This window comes from Perca flavescens, chromosome 21 (assembly GCF_004354835.1).
Source record: "Perca flavescens isolate YP-PL-M2 chromosome 21, PFLA_1.0, whole genome shotgun sequence".
Taxonomy (NCBI): domain Eukaryota; kingdom Metazoa; phylum Chordata; class Actinopteri; order Perciformes; family Percidae; genus Perca; species Perca flavescens.
This window is the reverse complement of record NC_041351.1, coordinates 17,156,065-17,180,268: the sequence shown is the minus strand read 5'-3', so window position 1 is coordinate 17,180,268 and position 24,204 is coordinate 17,156,065. Positions and strand designations below refer to the sequence as shown.

General features: G+C 42.5%; 1 protein-coding gene across 4 annotated transcripts in view; it reads right to left on the bottom strand.

The window, feature by feature from the left end:
- rhbdl1 (rhomboid, veinlet-like 1 (Drosophila)) overlaps positions 1–23,336 on the bottom strand; it is a 37,514-nt gene extending 14,178 nt beyond the window's left edge. Inside the window, exons 1-6 of one of the 4 annotated variants that reach the window (XM_028568448.1) lie at positions 23,298–23,336; positions 21,809–21,811; positions 15,084–15,242; positions 7,397–7,621; positions 6,455–6,603; positions 6,182–6,294 (exon numbers count right to left, since the gene is read on the bottom strand). In XM_028568448.1, the coding sequence (XP_028424249.1) occupies positions 6,182–6,294; positions 6,455–6,603; positions 7,397–7,621; positions 15,084–15,242; positions 21,809–21,811; positions 23,298–23,336 (688 nt within the window). Of the gene's footprint in view, positions 1–6,181; positions 6,295–6,454; positions 6,604–7,396; positions 7,622–12,323; positions 12,344–13,945; positions 13,970–15,079; positions 15,243–21,808; positions 21,812–23,297 lie in introns of those variants that run through there. The other 3 variants (XM_028568449.1, XM_028568450.1, XM_028568451.1) reach the window with 3 other exon arrangements.
- Positions 23,337–24,204: the final 868 nt, after the last annotated feature.

The following is a 24,204-nucleotide window of genomic DNA, read 5'->3' as shown; positions in this document are numbered from 1 at the left end:
CGTCATGAAATAAATAGCGGCCCTTTCTACAGTGAAAAATCACCAGTTAAAGCTTATAAACTAAACAATGTTCCAGCAGGAATGTGATCCGAAATTGGGAAGAAATGAACATCTGCAACCAAGATTAAAGGTTTCCCTGGCGTTGGCATGTAGCTAAATGTAACAGTGTATGTAATGTAAACACAGCAGTAACGTGCCGGGAGCAGATGACCATAAAAAGAAATCCAGCACAGATTGACGTCACCTCGAGCAGAAAGAGAGTTGTGTTGACTGTGTGAGGTTTTTGATCACAGTGATTAATTTACACACATTTCCCTCATTATTTGAAGCTGTGGCCACTTTTAGTATGAACAGCCAGCATTGTAAACATCATATATATGACAGAAAAGTAGCAAAAGCATAATAGGTCTCCTTTAAAATCAATACTACCAAATTGGAAATTTAACATCCAAGTAGTAAAGGTCTTATTTCATTTAAACAATTGAATTTATTGATTTTAACCTTGTAGATTCAATCCCAAAGCTGTATTTCTAGGCTTTTGGGATTTCCGTAGAATAGAATAACTTGCAACTTGTGTGCCTCCACCAAATATCAAACATCAGCAAAAATGGATGATGGACAAAGTCACTCTTGGCCATGCACCAAAACCCTCTATTCACTGGCAGCAGATACAATCATATTTACCCTGCCTAAATATGTGCAGTGCGCTCTCAAAAAGCATAAATCCTTTACATAACAGGAATGGGGAAGGTAGTGTAACACAGGCAAAAGTAAGCCTGGAGACTTCCAATCATTTACAGACTGAATAAGCTTTTATTAGCTTGAGAGAATGCAGAAACAGTCATCCGGCTAAAATTAGGACCCATGATACAGCCAGTCTCATGACCGCAGCGGAAAGCAGACACTGCCGTTGTCCTCCCTGATACCAGAACAACATTAATCAACTGCTGAAGGATTAAACAATACATGTAACTTGGGATGGAGCTTTTAAGTAATGACAACATCAGCTAGCTTGCAAAAATTAGGTTATACTGACATGCAGCCATTTATCACATTTCCATTACAATTTCCCAACAGGCTACAAACGACATCAGGCCACATGTATCTTCCTCCTCTTGACTGAGGACACCAATAAACAGCGTGAGCACAGTGCTTTCTAAACACTGGCTGGCAAGTTTATTAAGGAGGAGAAAATTCCATTGGTCGGCAAGTCCATGAGCTCTTAAGGTGCTCAGTTACATCGTGAAACCTCTCAGGATTTACAGGTCAGTTACTCAGGTGCATATTTTTTAACCTTTATGCAGGGGCAGTGGTAGAAGAAGTATTCAAATAATGTACTAAAGTTGTATAGAAGTATTAGCAATGCAGCTTGATCAACAGAAAAATTATCAACAACTATGCTGAATCGATTCACTGTTTCATAAAAATATGGGGATTTGCTGCTTGTCGTTTCGGCACAGAACCTTCAACAGAGCTTTGTACTAAAACATGTAAGCGTATTTCTATTGTGATGTAAGCCAAATAAACAAGTGAAATGTAAGTATTTTGTCAAAGTAGTCTGAGATGTGCTACCTTTTTACCCTTTTGGGAACATGCTCATTGGATTTGGGTCGAGCACTCCACTAAGAATTCCATAGTTGAAAAGAAACCTCCTTCGGCTGCACAGTAAATGTACATAATTACTTTCCACCACTGTGCAGGGAAGAATCTGAGAGCTTAACTTTTCACATCCTAACTTGGAAGCTTCCCAGAACACCAACAGTCCTACTGGCCATCGAATTTGAACAGACTGCTTCATAATTCGGATCATTTCTAATATAAGTTGAAACAATCTCTAATATTAGATAGAATAAACATGTAGGAGTGATGAAGTGTCTTTCCTTAAAGAAATGTTATTCTTTTATGGCACTTTTATAATCTAGTCTGTTTTGTGTGTTTGCATATGAACTTTTTGGTATTTTTATTGTACTATGTATATACAGTAATTGTTTTTACAAAAGCCCATCTAGGAACAAGAATTGCAAATGAAATGCTATGATTTGAGGCATTGTTCTGCTCAATAAATATTCTATGCGTATGTTTCTGTCCACATTAAAATAAACAAAACAAATCCAATTAAGATATGAAAAGAATTATATATTATTTTCTCAACAGCAAATAGAACACTGGGTGACATGCAACTGCCAATATGCAGGACACACACCAACACTTTGGCTTTCTCTAAATAAGGGTCTTAAACACACACACACACACACACACACACACACACACACACACACACACACACACACACACACACACACACACACACACACACACACACACACACACACACACACACACACACACACACACACACACATCTTTTTCTTCACAACCATGAGCTCTTGTTGAGACAGAAACACATTCTGTTTCCACTAGAATCTGTTGATATTTTACCCCAAGTCTTTGCTGCCAGTGCCTGTCAATGTTGATTCTTTAATGTCAGATAACAAAAAGGAGACAAAAACATCATAGTATAGTATGTCAAAACTAAAACCTCATCTACACACTGATATCTGAATTGAGCGGGACATATTGAGGCAGCAGAATTGAGCTTGCTGTTATGAGAGGCCACTGGAGGATATGGATTGTAGAGAAGGTAGACAGCCTGGGGCTCACATGGGGCTACGAGGAAAAAAACATGATGTTCTGGCACCTGTTGATGTCCTAAAGCACATGAGTAAGCTGAAGGAGCTTTTGGCATGAGGGAAGGAGACCCAGAAGAGAAAGGAGGAAAAAAAGACAGCAGATAGAATCCCTGCCACTTCCCTTTCATGTGGCGTTGGACTGAAACGTTGAACATGACTCAACATTTCACATTCATTTCGTCTGACATTGTGACTGTTTTGGAAACATGAAATTCAGGTGGAGCTGCTCATCTGCTGTTAGTGCAGCAGAGCAAAGTGAGAGAGGACTAGTACCAACGTCTGATCGGCACTGTCAGAAAATAATTTACAGAGTTGTTTCTTCTGTGAGCAAGGACAAAATGTGCAATGTCATACTTCATTTTCAGAAGGTGCTCTTCAGTAAAGGACCAGAGCAATATCAAAATGTGTATATAAAACCATCTGACCTACACAGATTAAAAACCTTGTACTTTGTGAAACAAATGTATATTTTCTTTTAAATTGCATTGTTTAATATTTTCAAGATTATGAATGCAGAGACATGTGTTCATGCATGTAAGATATTTATATCTGTGAGCAGGATTGTATACTGTTCACAGTATTGGATGCACTACAAAACAAAACAAAAAAAGAATCCTTCTTTTGGCTTTGAAAGGAAGACCTGCGATACAGATATTCTTGCGGTTTGTTAAGGCACACACACAAAGGCACAATACCTGCAGCACGTTGCTCCATAAAATCACCCACTGAGTGCAGCTAGAACCTGAAAGCTTCGCTGCCCCACAAAAAAAAAAAAAAACTAAAAAGCAACATGCGTGCGAGAGCTGATAGCAACAGCCGACATGATTGAACTCATAAGCTAGAATAAGAAGGCATTAATTTAAACATGAGATAGGCATGGGCAACAAAATGAGGAAGAAGGGAAGAGAAAAATAAAGAATTTCACTTAGTAATCTAAAGCACTAGGCAATTTCTAACATCCACAAGCAACAATGAGTTTACAAAGACTGAGGGGAAAGCTGTGTGTGAGGCAGTGAAATCACTAAGAACCAAATTGTGCACACGCACACGCACACACAGACATTTAATAGATCAGTGAAAAAAGGGAAGGGGAGGCTAGGAAGAGGTACATGAACAAATACATAGATCCTATAATTCACATATCTAAATTTAAAGTATCTACTGGGCATAGAGTCAGGCAGCTAGCATGGCTATAACGTTTGTTACATGAACTTTATGCATTCATCTCATATTGTTGCAATTTGAAAATGTCAAACAAGGCTGTAAATAATCAATGGTACACATTTGTTACATGTCCTCTGTAGTCATTTCAATGCATGGCCTTTTCCATTTTTTTTTTTAACGTCAACATTTATTTCTCATTCTGCAGAGAAATGGCCACTTAACAAATATGATGGTCAAATAGGTGCTCTCTCAGTGGGAGAACATCAAAATGAATGTATGCTCTCTCTTTTCAAGGTTTCAGAGGATAAACTAAAAACATGTCCTTTTAATTCATACACCTTAGAAGGGGTTCTGTAATAAGACTCATAGTTGTTAATAACGTCTTTATATCAGGTCCTAAAACTCAAAAAGTGCACCTTAACGTTAAAAGAATTGCTATAAAAGCCAATTTGAAGGATTGCAAATTCATCACGTTGACTTGCATAAAATGAAAAATCTTTCCATGCAACAATGCCATCCTCACGCCCGGTGTGTCTCACGACACCAAAACCTCTTGCTGCACCCAAAGCCGTGGCGGTGGCCTTCGCCTGATCCCTCACCTGGAAGCAGTGGCGCCGTCTCTCTCGTCATTAACCCCCACTGACTCCTCCAAAACTCCAAACACACACAAAGAGTCCAGGTGCACTTCCCGACCTGCTTTTCAATGGACTATTTCCCCATAGATCACAACATTTGTGCCAGCACAGCTCCAATTTCCACTCCATCAACCAGAATCAGAAGGTGAAGTTATTATGCCGCTTAAAGTTGTTCATCCGCATGTGACCGACTGAGGCAGCTAAGCTCATCCTCACTGTTTATAAGGAATTCATTTATTACTTTGTTGAAAGTTAAATGCAGAAAAAAAAAAATCTAATTTAATTGCACACTGCTACACAAATTTATTTTTTGATCACCACAGTGTAACTCGTGCATAGAAATTCTAATGAATGCAGTTCAACTCCGGGCTCTGGGGTTATAAATATCACCATCTCCTCGCTGCCTTCTCCTCCTTTTTAATTCAGGCGGCAGCTTAAATCTCCAAACAGCATCTCAAACTGCACTTATAGGCTGATTCCCAAGAGAGAAACCCTGCATCACTCGCCCACTTTTCCCCCCTCCAAGTCCCATGCTTGCTTGCTTTCTCTAATAAATCAAAGCTGCAATAATTTATGAGTGCTAAGAGTGTGTGTGCATGTGAGTGTATTGGGAAGTGAGGGTTTGACTTTTACACAGCAAGAGTTTGAGCAACTTCAACTCCATACTCCGAACTTGGATATTTAGCCTAAAAATCACGTTACTGAAAATAAACAAACATAACTCAATATGAATTAGGTTATTGTTCTACAGTAATCAAATAATGGTTAGCAAGATATTTAGGAGATCCAAGACACAAATTGTTTCCCAGTGAAGATGAAAGGGAAAAGAGGTTTATGCAGCAGTGTTGATATGACGTCTGAAAATACGCATTAACAGCACAAAACTGCAGTGAGAAAACCACATCCAGCAATCAGTGCGGATTTAAAAATCTCCAATCTCCAAACTGGCTTGGAGGGGGATGAAAGTTAATGAGGTTTCTCGTCAACAAAGACTTGAGTGCTGCAGCCCGACCTCTGGGCACAGCTCGGCTGCATTTGGTTTGGTGACTTGTATATTTTTCAAAGGTCTGGGCCACCAGCCGGGTCGGCATTTATTATCAAAACTAAAAAACAGGCCACTCAGGGGTGTCGGTATGAGGACGAGATGCTAACAAATTCAGCCTAATATATTCAATGCTAAAAGTAACTGTTGTTTTTTACACAGCAAATAATAAAGTACAACATACCAGACCTTTGAGTTGATGAATGACCAAGGTACCAACAAAATAAAAAGCATAGCATTTTTATGAGTAGCAGACTGTACAAACAATAATGAAACAAAAAACAAGCTACAGTATGTCACTACAGATATACAGATATACAGATATGTGTTACATCACTGCATACTTTACACCAGTTGTTCCCCCACCACCAAGTCCACCCACACTACACACATGGACACACCTTTTTAGCTAAAAAAATGACACCATGAATATCTGTTACATATATATATATATATATATATATATATATATATATATATATATATATATATATATATTAATTACATCAGTGTTAGTTTTGTTAGAAATGTACAATACAATTAATGGAAATTAACAAGTCTTGTCTTGAGGCACCCCAAGGTAAAAAAAGGCACCCACTTTAGGAACTGCTGGTTTCCATAATAATACACTTATTTTAAAAGACACTCACCGGCCAGCACTCCCGCCATGTAAAGCAGACTTATTCGTAAGATGCCATGGACCATCTCCAAAGGAACACCAATCATCAGCTGCAGTAAAGCGTTGAACCCCAGCTGCTCCAAACTGATGAGAGAGCACAGAAAGGGAACAACATTCTAATGAAAGCACAAGATAGGTGTTCCTCCTACAGCTGTGCATCGTCTGCAACAACAACCAACCAGATTTGAACTGAACCAGTGCTGCAGACATCAATGTGAGGTTAAGTGGAGGTTTGTGAGCGTACCCAACGTGCATGAACATGTAGCTGAAGAAGCGCCACACTTGTGCACGGTGGCCGGGATGATAGACCAGGGGGCTCTTCATGAAGTCGGGCTGATAGGTCTGCAGTACCCACTTGTTTAGCATGATGCCATAGCACATGAACACGATAATCTGCAAAATGACACCAAACCCATTACACACTCTCTCTGCAGACTGCTGGTACAAAGGTGCAAAACAAAACCCCATTGTGCTATATGAAAGACATGTGACGTTCTCTTTCTGTATTCCTCAGCTGATGCTTATTAGACTTGGGGAGACAATTACTGCCTGCAGAAAAAAAGGCACATCTGGTTCAATTCCATTAATTTCTTTTCATAGAATAATGACTCATTGTCTCTGTGAATTAAAACGAATGTGAACCGTTATTATCACATCCTCATTGTCATTACAGCCCATTCATTGCCAATTGGAGGCATTATAAGAGCACTTGGCTTTCTTTCCTCTGAATTACGATGATTTTAGGGGAAGTTTTGTGTAAAAGCTGTAGGTTATTTTCGCCGCTTAATCCTCAACCATTCAACAGTGGTCCATGTTAGTGGTTTTCCTTTTTTCCCCAAATGAATATAATAGGTCATTTAATGCCACTGTGGTGGCCAGGGTGCTTACTGTCCTGGTTTCCAAGTTCGAAAATCAGTGTCTAAAAAATAAAAATCCCTGTATGCAGGCTGACTGAGGGTTTCAGCTTGGAGCAATGGCATTAAATGCACCCACTAAGCCCCTGAATCTTTTCAGTGGGTAAGAAGTCTAAAATCAGTTTCTACAGTCGAAAGTCAGGGTTGTGGGTTAGTAACACACATACTCAATTAAAATATTGTGTTTTAGGAATATTTGAATCAGTGGGCTGCATCAGTAGAAAAATCTATATTCAGCTCGGTGTGTGATGACGTCACCTCCTAAATCTCACCTGTACGATGGTGACGATGGCAATGAAGACAGGCGGGGGACACAGGCGGTTCTGGTGGAAGTACCACCGCCGGTCCGTCTCGCAGGGCAGGATCTCGTAGGCCACATAGCGCACAAAACGTTTGTACAGACCGAGCCCCGTCTCGTCCAACAGGATCTCCCTTTGCAGCGTTCGGCGGCCATTCGCAATGGCCCGTCGGAAACTGCTGGAGCGCTTACTGCTCATCTGAGGAAAAAGGTGAAAAAACATGCATGTATTACTCTCAGAAGCTCAGTGCAATATCTTGTGGGCAACTGCTTGGATTTTAAAGAAACTCAGAGGAGCGATGAACATAGTTTTCCAAATCAGACTGATGGGAGCTTAAAAAACATCAGTTTACTTACTTCTAACAGGACATGTTTTCTCTTTATTTAAATGTATAGTTCATGCATTTTGGGAATAACCTAACTATCTCATTACCTCTGTCCAAAGGTAATTAATCTGCCTACGAGCCCATCTACAGTTCACTAACTAACCGATAAATCTCGTTTAATTTCCTGAAGTCTTCACCATGAGGTTGAGGTTGGCAGGCAGTTACTTCCAGGCAAAGAAATAGTCACATAATTGGCATATAATCCCCGTAAAAACACAATTTGTTGATTTTACGCTTTGATTTTTGTACGGATTAAACAAACAAGATAAAACGTGTTAATTAGTGAGCTTTAGAGGTACTGGTAGGTGGTTTTGTTACCTTTGACATACTGTTTTTCAGTCTTTATGCTAAGCTAAGTTAGCTAAACCAACTGCCAGCTGTAGCCTTATATTTAACGAACAGATATGAGAGTTGTAGCAATCTTCTCAGCAAGAGAGCAAATAAGCATATTTTCCAAAAACATCTTAATAAGAATAGATGAGAAAGTTGTTTTTGTTCAACTGAAAGGCTAGTTTATTATTGTGACCTTAAGAAATCAGCAGACAGGTCATTCCCTGTGTTTGTTTTTGCTACTTGACGACTTAATGTTTCTTGCAATAAACTTGGCTCGAGCTGTTTTATGAGAATTACTTTCAGCAGCTGGAAGACCACATCTTACCAGGATGAACAGATCTCATCATTGCCTGCTGCTGAATGTTTCATTTTAGCAATTAAATCCATAACTATCTTCATGCTAGGTGAGGGTGGGAGGATAGCTTCTTTTCATGTAAACTGAGGAGAAGCTCATCAGTGTGACTAATCATCCTAGATGGGGAGCCTACATTCATAAAGTACGGATTTCACAAGGGATAGTGTGAAAGATTATGTAAGTTCTACTTTTATAACCAAATTGTCAGGGGAAAAAGAATTATTATTATTTTCATTTCAGACTTTTTCTGTTGTTCTGACAGTTGTTCAGAGACATCAATGAACTGTGAATTTTCTTTTTTGCTATTCATGCTTAATGCTTAACTGGCGTTAGAAATAAAATCATTTTTTCCTCATATATCTCAGCAGCAATTAAAATATTAATATCAAAGCCATGTTACACGTCTAAACAACTGCCGATCACTTTTTTGCCACAAGACAGATGACAGAACTGCAGCTGAATATGAATGGCTGATAAAAAACTTAAATAATGTACAAGAAGTTTGTGATTTAGACAGTTGGCAGGGTTGATTGCAGCTCAGACATCATAACAAATGGACTGTTGAAGTGATTTTGCCCTTGAAAAGCAAATCTTTGTTAAGTGGAACTATTGCATAGAAAGAGAGGATGTGTGTGTGTGTGTGTATGTGTGTATTCATGTTATCACAGACTCCAGGTTTGCTAAGTGAGCAGGAGCTTTGCAGCAGCCTGCAGGCCAGCAGGACCAACTCTTGATACGTTCTTTAATAGAGGCTTAGGATGAAAACCATCCTAATGCCACTATTTTGACAGCCAAAGCAGAGAACTGTCTGGATACCAACACAGTGGGTTCTTTCCCACCAGAGTTACCACTGAATATTCTGTCTGACCAGCTACTCACAGCAGGGATCCTTTACAGTTAATGTCTGCATTTCCTTATAGAAAACCAGCATGCATGCTTCACAGGTACGATTTCCTTAATATTCAGTAGCACTGCCAGATGCTTGAAGTCTCCAGAGAAGCTAAAACAATACAGCTCCTTTGGGGACAACTGGCAGACTATGCAATTATCTCTAAATCAAAATATGTACTATAATGTGACGTGACACTTTATGAAAATTAGTTTGCAGGAAAAGCAGTGAAGGAGGAGAAAGAGGGCATGTGGGCAGCAGCTGCAATGATTAACAGTATAAATCTACAACAGCAGACCTTATGTAGAGGTTTCTAATAATAGTAACCTTAGACAATATGGCAGCTTTGTACGAAGTGTAATGAAACCTCCAGAGGGGGCCTGTAGGAAGTACAACCCGCTATTAAAGTACACCATTCATTAGCCAGGTCCTGCTGCTTGTAGACACAGTAGGGGGCATGGTGAAAGAAACTGAGTGTCAATATCTATAAAAGCTAATGAGCTAAATATACTGGAGGACAAAGACTGTAGATACATGAGCAAATAATGAAAAAGAAATGCTCCACAGATTGCTCCATAAATGGAGTAGCAGACTTTTTTTTTTCTTCAAGAAATCACTGAGGAAAAAACTGAAGAAAAAAAGTGCTAATCCGCTTTGGAAGTTAGCAGAGCTGGAAGTGGTAACTACCCTAACTGTGGGTAATTATGACACTGGTGGTTGTACACTACAGTGAGGGTGTGAGGGGCCTGTTGCACAGTGATAACCAGAACGGTGTCGAGCTGGGTTGCTGGCTCTCCCACAGATGGAAGGATACATATTTAGTATGGAAATCAGGCCTGGAAAATGCAATTATACTATACTTGAGGCAGGGAGTGAAAGCAAAAGAAGAGGAGTAGAGGGACATAAGAAGGCAGAGAGGGGGGAATTAACAGGGGAAGATGAGCTGCCTGCCTGGGTGAGCTCGATTCCATATGCCGCCAATGGACAGTGAAGGTGAGACATCTCTTTTCTCATTCTAAATATATCTTCATATTGTTGAATTCACAATGAAAAAGATGACATTTATATGACGAAAAGTGGTGGGATAGAGAGAGGTTAAGTGATGTAAATATAAGTGTGCATTCTTCCTTTCTATTGGCTTTCTTCTTTAAATAAAAGTTTCTGTTTCTGAGTTTATTTCATCTTTGTTTGGCTCGGTGACAACACCTGCCGCCTCTTCCCCATCGCATTCTATTCTCTCCCATTCATGCCGTCTCTGTAAAAATGTGCTCCGAGGAGACACAGCTAAGCATAGCGATCACTTTGCTTCGCCTACTCTGACATGCAGGACTGCCGCCTCTAAAGTTAGTATTAGCAGCCTTTTGAAGTGACGACAGGAGAGAGACGGCGAACAGACAATAAGGCGCAAACGAGGAGCCAAAACATAAGATAACGCATTGAGAGGAGTGACAGAGAGCAAAGGTGCACCAAAAATCACATCTCATCCCATAAAACGTCAGAGAGGGAAAACCTCTGACTTGTGCATCGTTAACGGTACAAGTTTCCTGACGAAGCAACGTCTGCCAGGGAATAATTGATGCTGAGGGTAAGAGCACGAAGATAAAGATAGCATTCCGACTGAATGGGCCAAACTGACAGCTGTGTGTGTGTGTGTGTGTGTGTGTGTGTGTGTGTGTGTGTGTGTGTGTGTGTGTGTCAAACAGCAGGAGTCCATCCTCCTCCTCCTCCTCTTGGTAGCTGCTGTACATGCAGCTCTCAGCTCTAGTCAATTGTCCTTGATGGATTAATTAGCAACACCACATGGCCAATACCTCACAGCTCAATACTTATTAGTAATAACAATAAAAAACACACACGGTTTAAAGGATAGTCAGGTGTCTGCACTGGAAATTTAAAAAATCTGTAAATTATTATTTTTTTGCTCAGTTTATTGTGGCGGCCATATTTGTTGACACACATGAAAAATCATTTACCTTCACTAGAATATTAGAAGGCTGCGACAATGAACTGAGTTTACATAGTGATTCACCACCATCACACTAAAAGTCTCACTACTATCTAATTTGTGAGTCATTCAGAAGACCTAAAAACTCCCTCTCCCTAACTCTCTCTCTCAGACACATACACACATACACTCTCAGAATCTAAATCACTGATCTCCGCCTCACAGATTCTACCCTGACCCAGATATTCAGGTTCTTTCTTGCCCAAATCCTTTTAAAATGAGAGTCCACCTTTTTCCCCTCAGCAGTTTGCGGCCTTCCTTCATGGTTTAATCATTGTGGTGCTAAAACGGAGAAAAAAAACAAACCTTCACTCCAGGACACTTAAGCAAAGTGCATCACTTTTAGCTTGCAATCCATCTAAAACAGAAAGCCTTGACTGGAGTTTGGTGTGTGATGTGATGTTGATAGGTAGCATCTGTGTCCCTGGAGACAGATGCACTGTGGGTAATAATGTGACTTCAAAAAACTTTTAAATACTGTATATCAACTACAGCGTCTTTCGACTGGGCCTGTTGGTGAAGGTGATTTCTGCTCTCTGCAAGTGCTCTCTTTCTTACAATACTGCTTTGGATGTGACAAAAGAAAAAAAATTGAAAACATATTATGTACATATTACAACAGAAAAAGTAGGTTCACCAATTGGGCAGAAAGGTAACAATGAGGCACAAAGCAACAGTCTTCAAATCCTCCAACCTGAACAAAGAGAATCCCTCGCCATAATCTCTAAAATACACCATCTACCCGTGTAATTAACCATGGCAGCCATTTTGGATCTCTGTCAAACATTAGCCAAATTACCACCCGAAGGAAAACAATGACACACTTCTTCAGTTACACAGCTGATACATAACAGCATCAGAGGACTCTCTTTAAAGAAATCGATACGTGCAGTTACACACATAGGAATATATCCGACTTCAGGCTTACTGTACTCTCAGTCCATTAGCAGATGCTCGTCTATCACAGAATCGTCCCCCCCAAAGGCCCATGTGTGAACTTTGCCCCCTCTGGTGTCTCTCAGCCTCATGCATTGACGAAACCTGCGTGTGTTACTTTGCGTAAACGTGTAAAAATGTGTGCTGGTTGTCTTGCTGTGTGGAATTTTTGTGCTGCTGATGTGGATTAGTAGTCAGATACAGACCATACTCTTGGTGAGTATATATATGTGTGTGTGTGTGTGTGTGTGTGTGTGTGTGTGTGTGTGTGTGTGTGTGTGTGTGTGTGTGTGTGTGTGTGTGTGTGTGTGTGTGTGTGTGTGTGTGTGTGTATACAGTTCCCCAAGAGAGGTTTTAGCAGAGCGTTACTTATTCACCCCTCTGGCAGAACTGATGGAGTTCTCTGGCTAAGATCACCCTGCATGAAAAATGGGTTGAACATGAACGATGTCAGAGACAGTCTTGTACTTACACACGCACACACACACGCATACACACATGCACACGCACACACAGAAACTGTTGCCTAACGGCGCGATTCAAACACATTTACACTCACTGAGGTCGAGAAAAGCACCGTGGATGCACGGCTCCACTGAGTGAATGTAGAACAACAAATCAGAAAAATGTTGAACACACCCGTTAACTGACAAACACTTACAGGCTAAAAGCATTGAAAAGGCATGGACTGAGGGTACGCAGACACACACACACACACACACACACACACACACACACACACACACACACACACACACACACACACACACACACACACACACACACACACACACACACACTTGCCATGTCCATTTTAATACGATGCAGGAGAGATCCAATCAATCAATACAGACACCACATTAGAGGCACTGCCTATGATACTGGCTATGATATAATGGCAGCACTGAACTTTCCAAATCAAATTTCAACTGTCATCTGTCACACACCATAAAGCGCTACTTAATAAATCTGCCTGAGACACAGAGATGTGAATGGAGATAGAGGAAGAGAAGGGTCGGACAAAAAGCAGAGAATTCGGGCTTGAGAGAGACTGGAGAAACTTAGATGAAAATTAGTCAGCGTGCAGTAGAGAGAAAGGAGTGGAGGAGAGAAAGGAAGCCGGGGGTATTCGTTGATGACCTGGTTGAAAATGTCATGCTACATGCGGCACTTTCAGAGCGTCAGCCTGGAGCTCATCCCAGGGAACCTACAGAGTTCATGCATCACGTGCTGCGCGACAGGAGGCCAGATTCACATTAACATTTGAATATCCTCTAAATTAGTCAGCAAATCTGTACTGGCAGTGCTCATGTGTATAAATGATAGTCTGTCTGCATTTGAGACAGTGTGTGTATATCAGGAGGAGTAGGAGTGTGGCTACATTAATTAATAATAAAAACGCTTGTATATATGCAAATTCTATGCATGCACAGAACATGTGTGGACATGGCCTGCGTTCATGTGTGTGTATCAGACAAATCTTTAAAATCAAACCTGGGGGTCGATATCTGTATGAGACTGGGCGTTCTCAAATTACTGCCTGCTACTACCAATGCTGGGCTAATCGAAGGCAATTAGCATTTGGCTAATGGGCAATTTTAAAAGTGTCTCCCTGGTGCTTTCTGAGGCGAGGCAGGTGTTTTTTTTTCCCCTATGACATACAGTATGCTCACGAGTGTAGAATGAAAGAGAAGGAAAGGAGATCTGAGGGTTCAAAGAGGCAGGTTCAAAGAAAGAGGGGATAATATTACATTGGCTTGAAGAAGGGAAGATGAGAATGCACTGAAATGAGATGGATCAAAAAAAAAATTAAAATAATAACACTTCAAGAATGGCGTTGGAAGATAGTTGTACACTTCCATTAAGGAAAGGAGAGGCTGCACTGTGGGAGCAGAACCTCAACACTGATTTCTCTGTAGTGGCACAGACTTTAGAAATGGGACCTGCTCCAAATTGAGTGGCCTTGTTTGGCCTTCATTACAAACCCTGGACAACACAAGGGGAGAGAAAAAGATACAAAAAAAGAGACTGATAAACAGAGAGAGAAAAAGCAAGAGAGGGGGGAAATGAAAAGTGAAGTGAAAATATTCCAGGAATTGTATTGAATTAATCTTGGCTCTTACGACAAGCAGGTGCTCTTCTCCGTACTCCAATTAATCCATCAAGGAGAATCAGCCATTCGCACATACATCTTTTTGTGAATTTCTAGTAAACACATGTGAAGAGGCAGGAAACGAAGAAAAAGAAGAGGCAGAGAATAAAGAGGACAAAAACTGTAACTAAGAGAACATAATAGCACACACACTGTTCTCACATCAGTATATAAAACATGTTCTTGCACAGTATCAGTCTTGTTGTTGTTACACTATTTAATATGTTCATTTTGTTTGAATATATCAGTTATGATAAATCAAAGTGGTTGCTCTAATACTGTGGCTCTGTCAGCTTGGTGTGAGTGTTTTCTAGTGCTCGCTGTGCACGGCTTGTGAGGTTAAGTGCCTGGATTTACCGACACATTAACTGGAAAGATTGATCCTCCTTTTGCAGGACAACAACCTGAATGGTCGAGTCAATTTTCGCCACTGCGGAGCTTGCCAGGCTCTGTCTGAATCAATTTTGTAACCTTTTCTGAAATCCAACAAAAGCGGGTGTATGTGTGGAAATGTGCGTCTGTGCTGCAGGACATGAAATGCCTCATGCGACTCCCTCTGCATTACTCTCTGTATAGCTGTGTACGTACGTCTGGTTTCCACTCACCAGCTCGATGAGCTCCTGGTAGCACACCTGTCCCTCTTCATTGCTCTGGACCAGGGCTAACAGCATGTCCAGTTTGGACGGGTCCAGCTGCAGCTCATGGTGCTCCACCAAGCTGGTGAAGTTCTCCACTGCGATGAAACCGGTGTTGTCTGGGTCCAGCTGCAAAAACAACAGCCCACTTTTAGACAATTAGGATATAAATTACATTGCTGATAATGCATGTATTGAAAATGCTATTTCAGTTATTCATCATGTTTTTTTTTTCTTTTCATGATAAACAGCACTGCAGAGATGAAGCGTCAGTTTGCCCTGAGGGAGAGTGCATCAGTAATAGACAGCTAAGATGTATACACAGAGACACAGTAGATATTCATAAAGACAAATGAGAGCCACAGGGCTGAAGCCATGAGCTAAGACAGTGACAGCAGTATTAATTAAGCTGCGTTGCCTCTACCAATTAGGCCTGCCTAAAGAAAAAGCCCCAATCAACCTCATTAAAGGAGCAGGTCTTTCACAGCAAACCACAGGATGGCTATAGCGAGAGAAGACAGGCGGGCATCTCATTCTAATACGCAGTAACCTGCAGTTTCTCTTCAAGGTCCCATGGCATGCTGCTTTTTGGATGCTTTTATATAGGCCTCAGTGGTCCCCTAATACTGTATCTGAAGTCTCTTTACCGAAATTCAGTCTTGGTAAAGAATTACAGCCACTTGAGCCAGTCTCACAATGAGCTTTCCTTAGTATGTGCCATTTCTGTGTCTGTAGCTATTGAGGAGGAGAGGGGGAGGGGGGACGGGAGGGGGGGGTGCAAGGTGGAGAGGGTGGGGGTGTGGCCTTGACTAACTGCCACTTTGCTCGTTTGAAAGCCATGATGTCTCTCTCTTTCTCATGGGTGGGCCAAATTCTCTGGGCGGGCAAAGCAGAGAAAGGGGAGATAACCTTGCTCCTTATGACCTCATAAGGAACAGATTCCAGATCGGCCCATCTGAGCTTTCATTTTCTTAAAGGCAGAGCAAGATACCCAGGGCTCGGTTTACACCTATCGCCATTTCTAGCCACTGGGGGACCATAGGCAGGCTGGGGGAACTCATATTAATGTTAAAAAACCTCATGAAGTGAAATTTCCATGCCATGAGACCTTTAAATAAAGAAATCCCTCAGCATTAAATGGGGTTGACATTAGTTTCTGAGTGGTTGCTTTATTTGATTTTATTATTCATTTGGTCCGACCGTGGTCACATTTTCAGTTTGTAGTCAGTGTGTTTTTAAAAAAAAAATCACCACTCACTGACATCTGGATGCCAGTGCTGTTCCTCGTAATTGATTTAAGCGGGAGAGTGTCATAAAAATGTGGCTGTCTAAAATAGCACACTCTTAAAAATGGCTTGTAAAGTATAGAGCGTGCATCCACGCTGGGTTTATGTAATGTGGGTTTTTTTGGGCGGGCGGCAGCTTCACTTACTTGTTACTTGATTTTCTTCCCTCACCTTCTCCTCTTAAATGCATTCAATTGCTCTGCAATGAAGTGTTAATTTCTCATGCCAGCTCTCCTTAGTACATCCGAGTGTGTTTGTGAAAATGTGCCTGAGGACAAACTGGAGCGGTACAAAGAGACCACATGGGAAGAGCCCTTGCCGCTTCTCATTTTACTATTTCCTGAATGCTAACACAGCCTCATTAGGTTTCAGACAGTAAACCGACGGCCTCTGGATGCCCCAGGGAGGAGTGAGCTTTCAGATGTTGCGTCAGTGTGGAGTCAGTCGTGCTGGATCATCGATGCCCATGTCTTGAGTACACAGGAAGAATCCTGTCTAGGCTGCCGTCTGGACCTGGCCTGCTCTGACATGGTTAGACAAAGGCATTTCATCGGCTGCATGAGAAGAGCAGCATTAAACCCCGCTGCGCTGTGTCAGTCCTGACTGCAGGAGGCTCAAAGCTTAAAGCTCTACTGCTCAACTACGGAGCTAGGGATCAATCTGGGAATCCATTGGTGTGTGTGTGTGCCTGTGTGTGTGTGTGTGTGTGTGTGTGTGTGTGTGTGTGTGTGTGTGTGTGTGTGTGTATCCTTTCTCCTAAACATGTTTACTGTATATGCTCTGCTACACTGTTTCCAGTTTTTTCGCAGACATTAAGTTGAACACAAGCATCCCTTTAATTCCATTTAATCTGCTTTTATCACTCCCCTGAAAACGTATGTATGTATTCACCTGGGAGAGCACAGTGGAGGCAGGAACTAATGGGTTAGTTTTATGATGCTTGACTTGGAATGAGTGTTTTCCCACTGCTGGCTGATGTAGTGAAGCTATTTTGTCAGTTATGACACTTTAACACTACTTTCTTTACACCAACATGACTGCATATAAATGGGTATTAAACAATATTAACCAAGATTCTGTACGCACACAACCACTGATGTCTCAAGGGCATTTACTGATAACACTCATTCACACACACACTCAACACACTTCACATCATGCACATTGTTTAAATGAGGTCTGTTTACACAAGGGCAAAATCCATACTATACTACCTCCCTCTTGGTCATTGTCTGTCACACATCTCTGTATAATCTCAACACTCAGCTCCTGACAGCCAGCAATGTCAAGGCCATCTGCAAAGCACGTAAAAGCAAATTTGTAAACCAAAAATGAACCAAGATGGGAAAAAAATGGCCTAGGTCTATTTTTAGATAATCCCCTTATCTGAGTGTCCAATGGACGTTTGCTAAAACAAGGCCCTGTTCTGTCTTTAAGGCTCGCTAAACAAAATGGTGCAGCTATGGCAAGAATTTGTGATGTGTTGGGCACCAGGGTGGCATGTGGGGAATACAGGGGAAGAGACAGCACAAAAAAGACAGCAGAGAGGGTAGGTCGAACATGGGAGAGGGAGGTGAGGTGGGTGGTCGGTTGGTCAAATGAAAGACATGAAAAATGATGAAGTTAAAGAAACAGTAGAAGTAGAAGGTATGAAAAAAGAGAAGAGCAGAGCCAGCCAGAAATCAAGCAAGGACGCACAGAGACTAAAAACGCCTCGCCACTGTCTGTTATTCTGTGCGCCTAACCCAGCAGTCTGGCTCTTCTTCTTTTTCCTATAAGAAGGCTGTGACACACTCCAGTGCTCTGCATCCACTTGCCACAAAGGGGAGATAGATCAGATTCTAATGTGCTCCTGGCTCAGCCCAGGCTGACAGGGGGAACAGAGAGCCACACGGGGGACGTCTGATTACTGTCAGCCTCCATATGTCAGCACGTCACTGCACGTACAGCAGTAGCACAGAGGCAAACTGTATATGGTTGTGCACATTTACGCAAACCAAGTGTTGACACTGAGCTGTCATTCTGCACAGATGCTATTCCCTTCATAGTCTGACTTTATTCAGGAAGAATGTTGCACAGGGGGAGCCTGTCTGCCGAGGATACAAGGAGGTGGGGGATTGGTTCTTGTAGCCAATTAGGGCTATCAATTAGTAAGATGAGGTACTGAGATGAATGAGTGTTGGCAAGAAGAGCCTGTTTTTTTTTCCCGGGAAGGCTGGTGACGTGGATGAACAAGGGGGAAGAGACAGAGAGAAGAAAAGGTTGGAAGAAGGAGGGGAAAAGAGCTGAGAGGGAGGCAGTTATTGAAGCAATCCAACACTGGTGAGGGCGACACTTTGACAAGCTGCATGTATTGCCATGGTTACCAGTCGCCTGCGTGTCATCCCTTTCTTGCATTCACCCCCCACTCCCCCTCAACATATTGGCGTTCAAGAGGCAAAGGAAAGACACAAAAGGGGGGAGAGAAAGAGACGATAAAAGAAAGGCTGAAGGAAAAATAGAATACAGATGGATGGGAAGACACCAATGAGATTAGAATGAGGTGGTAATAAGACGGGCGCAGGGTTTAAGTGTAAAGGGAGGTGGGGCGGGAGATTACGGATGGACGTTGGATGTGTTAAGGCACAGAGAGCAAATTGGCTGGCTCAAGAGCAAGTGGGAGGAGATGGACAAGACACGGGATGGAAATGTATACACGAGGAGGAGGAGAAGGAGGAGGGCAAAGAGAAGAGGAATGCTGACTGCAGGGGAATGATCTCAGTGTTAACCCTCGGGACCTCTATTACCTCCACCGCAGCGACTCCGACTGACCCCAGCCCACGACGGACTTATCAGTCTGTTCCACAGGGGCTCAAGGGTGAACCCTCCAGCCCGGGAACAAACCACAAAACCTAGCCATGATAGACGTACAGCCAGTGGGCTGAAACACAGCTACTTCTATCGTCCTACCTGCAGAAGACTGACACACAACCAATGACATGGCACTCTGTATGTCGCACTAGGAGAGTTGTAGCTAATTCTGCCATTACATCAGCTGAGGCAAAAAGTAGAGAAAGATACCCATGGTTACACTTTGCATGCATTCTCTTTAATTATCACCAGCCAACTCAAGATGGCACAATTTCAACTGTTTTATGAGGCTCTTCTTTTCCTCTGGCAAAGGTAACAATATGAGAGCCAAAACTTGGTTGATCGATTAGTCAATCAGCAGAAAATGAATTGGCAACTATTTTGATAATCGATTGTTTTTGTAATTTTGTCAAGAAAATTATGTCAAAAGTTCACAATTTCCAGCTTCTCAAATGTGTTTTCTATGACAGCATATTGAATTTTTTTGATCGGACTATTTTCTGGCATGACAAATGATTAGTGAATGGTATAAGTAACCCTAAATCTTCAAACTAAGATTTATTTTGAATAGGGCTCCAGCTGACTTGAAGCATCCATGTTTGAACACACCCCATTATTGGTTACCACCTGGTCAGATATATTGAAATTAAAGTATTTGGTCTCCATTAATTATGTACATAACAATGAGGCAAATCAATGTCTGTCTCGACAAAACAGAGACCGCAACACCACAATAGATTTACCATAGACCGAAAGGGTGTAAGCTGAAGGACTAACTGTTTTTGTTTTTACAATACAGGGATTATTTGATGTCAAAAGTAAAAGAGCTAGAAAGGTTGATAGTTGTTGAATGAACAGTATCTACACTTTGGCAGATGGTGATTATAACTTCCATTAGGTGGGAATGCAGCACCAGCACTGGTATAGTTCCCACTGACTAACCCCCGTGGCACAGAGCCAATACTACGGACTACTTTGGTCTCTGTGAACAAGGCTGTCAAGCTTGGACAGGGCTGTGTGTATCTGCAGAGGGCAGTGGCATTTACAGGGCAGAGCATATTTGCATGGCATCAGATAAAACCCTTTTGATTAATCTCTGCTGCCCTCAGGACTCACTGGTGTTCACCAACAACTGGGCCACTGACTCAGTAATCATCACAATGCACGTTCTGCCCTGCCATTACCATCATTATGCTCAAAATTTGCTACTGTGGCACTGCGATGCGATGGCCGTTAGATCCAAACCACTCTCTCCTCAAGTGGAGACGAGTGTAGAGAGACACCCGCATTTTCTTTCATGCAGACAATCATCTAACTACATTTCCTGGCGTTTAAACACAGTACAAACAGCCAGAGGCATTTTCAAATACAGCTCAATGCAAATTAGCATCAGAGAATGATGAAAAGGGACGGAGCCCTATTCTCTCTACTTGATATAAGTATGTCAAAATAGTATTCAGAATCTCAATTCCTTATGGGAGAGATACACATAAGCCAGATAAGAACTGGATGACACATGGGGATATATTCACCAACTAATGATAGAGTACTTTAGTGGCTGGGTGCTGCTGACCATAAGTTGCCTTATCAGTGGCGCGGCAATAGAAAGACTATCAGTGAAACGGCGTCTGTGTGTGTGTGTGTGCTCTGATCATGAGCATATGTGTGAGCCTGCATAGGCCAGAAATAGCCTGAGCTCAGCATTGCAACCTCCTGCAGACAAAGACTAATAAAAAAACTCACTCATGTTGCCACAGTTGCTACTCCAAGTCTCCCCCTGCAGCATTTTCATGTGATTCTGTGTGATACGGCTGCAATGTCCCTTCTTCTTTACACCTGCACTGCTCATATAAACTAAGCATGCACAGTTTTTCTTTTGAGGTAAAACATCCTGATTGAGGAATACTCTAGGAAACCCCAAAAGCATTGAAGTTTAGTGCCTTAAACATCTGATGTGTGTTTGACTGATGGGAATTTTAGGCCAGTTGTAGCTTAAATCTAAATGTTTATAAAAAAAAAAACTAAGCAGTGACAGAGTAATCCTTTCCCTTTACAAATGGCTACGCAGAAAATGCCCCCAAGCAAAGCACTTGACCTCCAGGTGCTCTTGTAGATTTGCTTAGAGGCTGGTGGGACACTGTGGTCGTTGTGGGAAGCCTCCAGTGAACGTGACTATTTAAATCTGAAAGTGCAAAAAAACAAGGCATTTTCCTGGATGAGACAAGCAGAAAAGTGCCCAATGTTTAGACAGGCAGCAGGCTTTGCTAAAAACAAGCTTGCCTTTTCACAGTCCAAAAGCTGTTTTCTCTTCATTCTGGTTTAATTAGAGAGACCTTTTCCAAATCAAAGTCCGCTGCGTGGAGTCCCAAAAGTGGAAAAAGCCTGTTGTCAGCCAGAGTGAGTGATTTGGTCTAGACTTGAGCTTAATAGGACCACAGTGTGCTCAACTGTGGCCTGTCTATATGAACATAGTGGTGCAAGCAAAGCAAACCCCACAATCAATAAAACAACCAGCCGTTTACAGTGTGGAAGTATTGGCTTCATCTGCAGCCCAAGGACCTGCTACTTCGAAAATGGATATTGACACAGATGAGTCAGCCTCTTTGATACTGCATTCAAATGTGTCTATGAAGGAATATGTGTTGTTGAGGTATTACTAAGTAGTTGTTATCCCTGTAGTGCTTATACAGTACATGACTCACCAGTGTGACCACAGAGCATCTTCTCACTCAACCCACACGGGCTTCCTCCACTTGTTATAAAAACACACGAACACATTCATAAAAATGCAACTGTGCACATGATTGCGCACACACACACACACACACACACACACACACACACACACACACACACACACACACACACACACACACACACACACACACACACACACACACACACACACACACACACTCCCCCCTCCCCAAGGCTCTCGAGTGTGTTGATCGATGTGTTGTCGATGGGCCACTCTTGACCCCTAACCCCTCAGCAGTTAATTGATTTCTCCCTCTTGGACAGAATGATTGCCCAATCTATCTGTCCATCAGCCAAAACCCCAGTTCATCATCAAAAACACGAGACACATTAGAAGGCTTAGAGCTAACACGCACACACACTCACACACACTCACACACACACACACACACACACACACACACACACACACACACACACTCACACTCACACTCACACTCACACTCACACACAAAACATATGTCTTCAGGAAACTTTCTGCCTTCAAATCCATATTGGCTTGTTCATTTTGGAGATGGTAGACCAAACCTTAACTCAAACATAGATCTGACTGAAAAGTAAAAACAGCAGTTTGGGTAAGAGGAATCTAAGAAACCAGATGTCAAGATAAATATTTTCCACTGGCCTAAATATGGCCACTAACACTGTGTTTTCAACAGCAGGGCTGAAAAAGAAGAAAAAAAGTTTAAAGCCAAATAACAGCTTCTATTCTAGAAGGCACTGCCTCGTTGGAAATGAAAAAGCTGAATAATCTTGCAATCTTTGGTTTTTGTGACTCTGAGATAATAAGACAAGAAATCAAGAAAAAGCACAAAGGAAAACATTCCCAGGAACAGACATAAATCCATGCACATGCAGCATGATTGCTGCAAACCCTAATGCAGCAGCTGTAAACGACCATTGTCGTACGATTTTGTGTCATTCCTCAAATAGAGAATGCTCCAATCAATCCATCTATACATTCATTTATACATGCATATCCATCCCTCTATTTGCACACACACCCTTCCTCCCTCCCTCCCTCCCTCATTCCCATAAACCATGACATGATGACCCCCCTGCTGTGGCTCATGATCTGACCTCACATTCTCTGGGCCCACATGGCTCCATGATGCTTGCGTCCGTCGTGTTGTCTCACGCTCTCATTTTGCATGTGCAAACAGCCCCTGCTATCAATCCTAACATCAGCTCTCACCCCCCAGCCTCCACGTCTCAATCCCTGGATAGACGGCGAGGTGGCCAGGAGCCCGTAACCATAGAAACCTCTGCCGCTGCCTGCTCACTCGCTTACCTGCTCTTGTATGAGCTGAAACAGGGAGCTTCTATCCATATACTGGCCAGGGAGGTGAGAGGAGCCGCCGCGGACAAGGGCATAGGGAGGAGCAAGACAGGAGTGATGGTGGTGTTGGTAAGGATGGGATAAGGTGGAGGGGGATTTGGTTAAAGCAGCAGCTGGTGCCTAAATTGTAGCGTCAGGCCCCCTTTGTAGCTGCTGCGTCCCCCCCTTGGTGATGGAGAAAGCCTGGTGAGCTCTGCCCCTGGATTTCCTTGCTGGTGGGTGTCGCTGGGGTAAGAACCGGTGCTGTGTGGCTCCGTGTTGGTGCTGAGAGTGCAGACGGTGGTGCAAATGGGCCGTGACTCTGCTCTGTGCCAGTGCAGCGTGGCGCGGCAGTAAACCCAGCTTCAGCAGACGACAGGCAGGCACGCAGGCAAGGCAGATCCAGCAGCTCTCATTCACTCTCCTCCTCCTCCTCCTCGCTCTCCTCTATCCCATTGCACTGACTGCTACCTCTCTCTCTCTCTTCCCTCTCCTCATACACACACTGCGCCGCCTGCATACCAATTAGGCAGGGGAGGGAGGTGGCCTCTCTCTTCCAATTGGAGACGGGGGAAGGAGTGTCCATGGGCTGCGGCTCCTCTCCTCTCCTCACTACAAGTAAAGGCGTCTCAGGGAGGGAGCAGGGGATGGGCTCCACTGCGGCTTTGCGCTTACTACAGGCACAGACCCCCCACACACATGTCTGGTCTGCTACTGACAGGCATACACACACAAACCCACGCACTGTAAACAAGAGCTACAAATACACAGACAGGGATATGGTGAAATCCTCACCATGTGATGATTGTGTTCATATTAAAACTGCAGACAAAGGAGATGAATGGCACGGGAGACAACATAAAACTACTAATGATATAAA